This window comes from Pseudoliparis swirei, chromosome 19 (assembly GCF_029220125.1).
Source record: "Pseudoliparis swirei isolate HS2019 ecotype Mariana Trench chromosome 19, NWPU_hadal_v1, whole genome shotgun sequence".
NCBI classification, from domain to species: Eukaryota; Metazoa; Chordata; class Actinopteri; order Perciformes; family Liparidae; genus Pseudoliparis; species Pseudoliparis swirei.
The window spans coordinates 17,641,820-17,645,379 of NC_079406.1; the positions used below are offsets into that span (position 1 = coordinate 17,641,820).

Consider the following 3,560-nt stretch of genomic DNA (forward strand, 5'->3'; position numbering starts at 1 on the left):
ACAGCTACATATGTGTAGCTGTGGATACATGCCAGTCTGCCAGTATAGCGTATAATTAGATTCAATTAAATTTTTGCTGCATTGTAAACTAGATTATTCTTTGTGGCAGCTGTCTCTGATTTGGCCTCGGCTGCTGATGATTGGCAATTAGTCAGCAGCCGAGGCCACTCTTATAAAAGCTCCCACTTGAGAGTGGAGGGGAGAGGAGTGAGCAGAGGCGCAGGTTTGCGGTCTGCAGAGTGTTGTGTGTTACGAATAAAATATGTCGTTCAACAAAACCTCTTGGTGCCTGGCTGATCCTTGGTGCTGGAGGGGGAAACCCACGGGTAACGGCCTGAAACCTGTTACATTCTTCAATGCCTCTCATAGCAGCCAAAACAAAATCCACAACACCCTCTACATGTCAACTCAAAACCTTCAGCGCTGATTTGGCAGCTCAAGCGTCGCTGTTACATCTGCAACATGAGAAAAAGCTTGGAAGCAAATTTCTAAATGAGCGTAACTAACTATCTCTTTTCTAATTGTTCTCTTGTCCCTCGATGTCCGTTTGCTTCTCTTAAATTTTAATGTCATATCTTTTTAAGTGCGACTGACATTGCTGAAAGCCTTTTAGTCACTCAGTTACTCATCGACTGAAAAGGTCAGACACTTAGTGGACAAAATGACTCCGGAGACAGGCAGCCGGTCAGTCACACAGAACAGGATGATCGGACTCTGCCTCTGCTGACCAAAAACCCCTACCCTGTACCTGCTTGTTGCCATGGCAATGCAGTCTGAGATTTAAATACTAGCCTGTGTCCTCTCCTTGCCTCCCTTTTATCTTCTGCTTTTCACTCCCCCACTCTCCACTCGCTTTTTGTGAGTCGTTGTGCCGACACGCTCCGTCTTCAGTCATGTTTCATCTGGCATTGTTGTGTTGTTTTTCTCTCTCCCTCACCTTGCCTCGTCCTCTCTGCTAAATGACACTTTACTAGCTGTTCCCTCTGGTTAATTCCATGCTACTTTGCATCGTGCGACTCTGTAAAAAGCTCTTGTAAAACACACATCGCAACAAAGTCACCTGTACAGACACACAAGAGACAAATTACAATGATACTTACTTACATCATTAATTTAACATTAGTAATGCATGCATTCATGCAGATGCATGAATGTACGCGCACTCTTGCAGATGCAAGAATGCATGCGTACGCACATTAATGCAGATGCATGAATGCACGCGTATGCGGAGACACGCACACACACGAGTGAAACATCAACATATTCACTGGATGCTGGCACAGCGTACACCTGCTGACAGTCAGCTGCCAATGAAGATCTATCATTTTCTGCTACAGCCTAATAATCAGGCATCATTTAGGCATGCTGGCCCGCCTCACTCTCCACCGATGCACCATCTGTGCCAACACACCAATTACATCTCCCCCAAATGTACCAACTGACTTGTGGTAAAAGGTCATTAATGAATTATCTGGCTTTTGGCTCCATCTAATGGTCACTGGAAAATGCTCTAATCCCACCAGTAAACACTGGAAAACAACTGGTGGGAGGAAGTGTATCATATGACTAAATTGTATGGGTGTCTTTAATAAATGTGGTCAAATGATGAATTTAATCAACATTTTTTAAGTTAGATTAATGATATGATTCTGATATAATTCACTTTTAGTTGCTATCAGCTTTTCATTATGGTTAAGTCTGCTAATGTTACCCAGTTCCTTTTCAAAGCCATTTATTCATAGTTTGTTGAGTCCTGAGGCTTCCCATGAAAGCGCCCTCTGCTTTCAGGTAGCTTTGCCTATTTTGGAAGTTTCCAGGGAGCCAGTGAGCGATCCTTCTGATTCTAAACCCTTTTACTGTTCTCGTATTCTCATGTATTCACTACTTTAAAAGTAATCTGCACCATGCACAACTGTTGGTAACCATATAAAAGCCTCTAGCTGTCCCTCCCACACACTGAGAAAATATCAAAGCCAAAGATGTGTGCTAAATGTACGGACAGTGCAATCACATCGATGCAGCCGCCTGGGTGCTGTGTTCACTGAAGCACCAACTTTTTTAAACCGTAGTGCTTATATATATTTCCCCACTTTCTTGGCTTTCGTAGACATATTTTTCTTGGAAATAAAAAGGCTTTATATCGCTTGATGTACTTGATCATGTGTGAAAATAGATTGTTGGTGACCATGTTGAATCATTAATCTACACACTGATCCAACGAAACACTTGACTCATTTACACCTCAACACATACCTGCATTGACGATAGCATCAACCTCCAGCTTGGTGATGTCACCGCTATAGAGGGAAATCTTCTGGTCCAACTTGTCACTCCTCTGGTAGAGAGTTTGTTCAGAGCTGCCTGATAATGAGACACAAATTTATAAATTCAGTTTCAGGATCAGTTTTATTTACCTTGTTAACTTGAATAAGGAATATGTCTTGGTGGTTTGTTCGTAGCATTACAACTAGTGGTATTAGTGGTATCTAAAGGTGTATGGTTATATTATAGAAAAGGTAGTGCGTATTTGTTATGATTTCTTATCAACCAAAGGGGTTCTTGGTTTATGGCTATACCGAGTTTAAATGTTAGGCAGTAATATGGTCAAATTTAGCCAAACTATCAATATTTCCAAATAGTTGTCATCACAGCAGTTTGAATGTATGGGTCTATTATGTATGTATAATTATGTATATATCTGGATTATTCACTGTTTTTATATCAAGGTGGGTGAGCTATTGCCACAATGAAGGTATATATATGTGAACTGGCAGGTGCAGGGTCAAAGTCAGGGTAAGGTTCTGGTGGCTTGACAGCAAAGCTACCAGCACACAACGTTGAGGCCATGGCAGAGAGCGAGGGGAACGGGCTGGTGAAACATCTGCGGGGCTGGTGAGCAGGAGGGGGGGGAAGGTCAGGTGACTGGGACTGAAGGAGTGTGGTTTATTGCAGGATGGAGCTGCTGGATGTGGGAGTGAGATGACTGGGACAGAAGAATAGGTCTGAGGGCATCTGGTGGTGAACAAGGGTATCGAAGAAGGCTGGAACACAGTCGTTACATGCGCAGTGTTGGAAAGTTACAGCAGACGGACGAGATTGTGTTTGTTCAGATGGGTTCTGCTCTGCCAGACAAAACCGTTTGGGAACACTCGAATGGACGGCGGCCGATATACACTAGAACATGTTCAAATGGAAGGCATTTGTTAATGGCCTTTTATTCATGATGGTAAAAACAATAAATACAGTAGGTGATTATGACACCCTCCCTGTGGACCCCAAACCGTTTGTCTTTGTGTTCTATGATCGTGTGCCCGCTACTGAGCCTTTCGGTGCGCTGCAGAGCAGACTTTAATGCACATGTGTTTTATCCCAATGATATGACGAGAGAGCAATGGAGGTTAACCATGGTGGACTGGCAGAGAATGGCAATAAATGGGTTTGAGGGAAGTGGGAATGTGGCTGAAAGGAGAGACAGAGAGCAAGAATGTGACAATTAAGAGAGTAGCCGCACACCAAGTTTAAATTCTTTACTTTTTCACTCCTTATTTGGAATCATGACT

The 3,560-nt window shown here is 43.0% G+C and overlaps 1 protein-coding gene across 1 annotated transcript in view; it reads right to left on the reverse strand.

Moving 5' to 3' along the window:
• Positions 1–998: 998 nt before the first annotated feature.
• Positions 999–3,560, reverse strand: part of LOC130209314 (tRNA 2'-phosphotransferase 1-like) — a 5,413-nt gene continuing 2,851 nt past the window's right edge. The window contains exons 5-7 of the mRNA XM_056438875.1: positions 3,404–3,459; positions 2,254–2,361; positions 999–1,060 (exon numbers count right to left, since the gene is read on the reverse strand). Of these exons, the coding sequence (XP_056294850.1) occupies positions 999–1,060; positions 2,254–2,361; positions 3,404–3,459 (226 nt within the window). The remainder of the gene's footprint in view (positions 1,061–2,253; positions 2,362–3,403; positions 3,460–3,560) is intronic.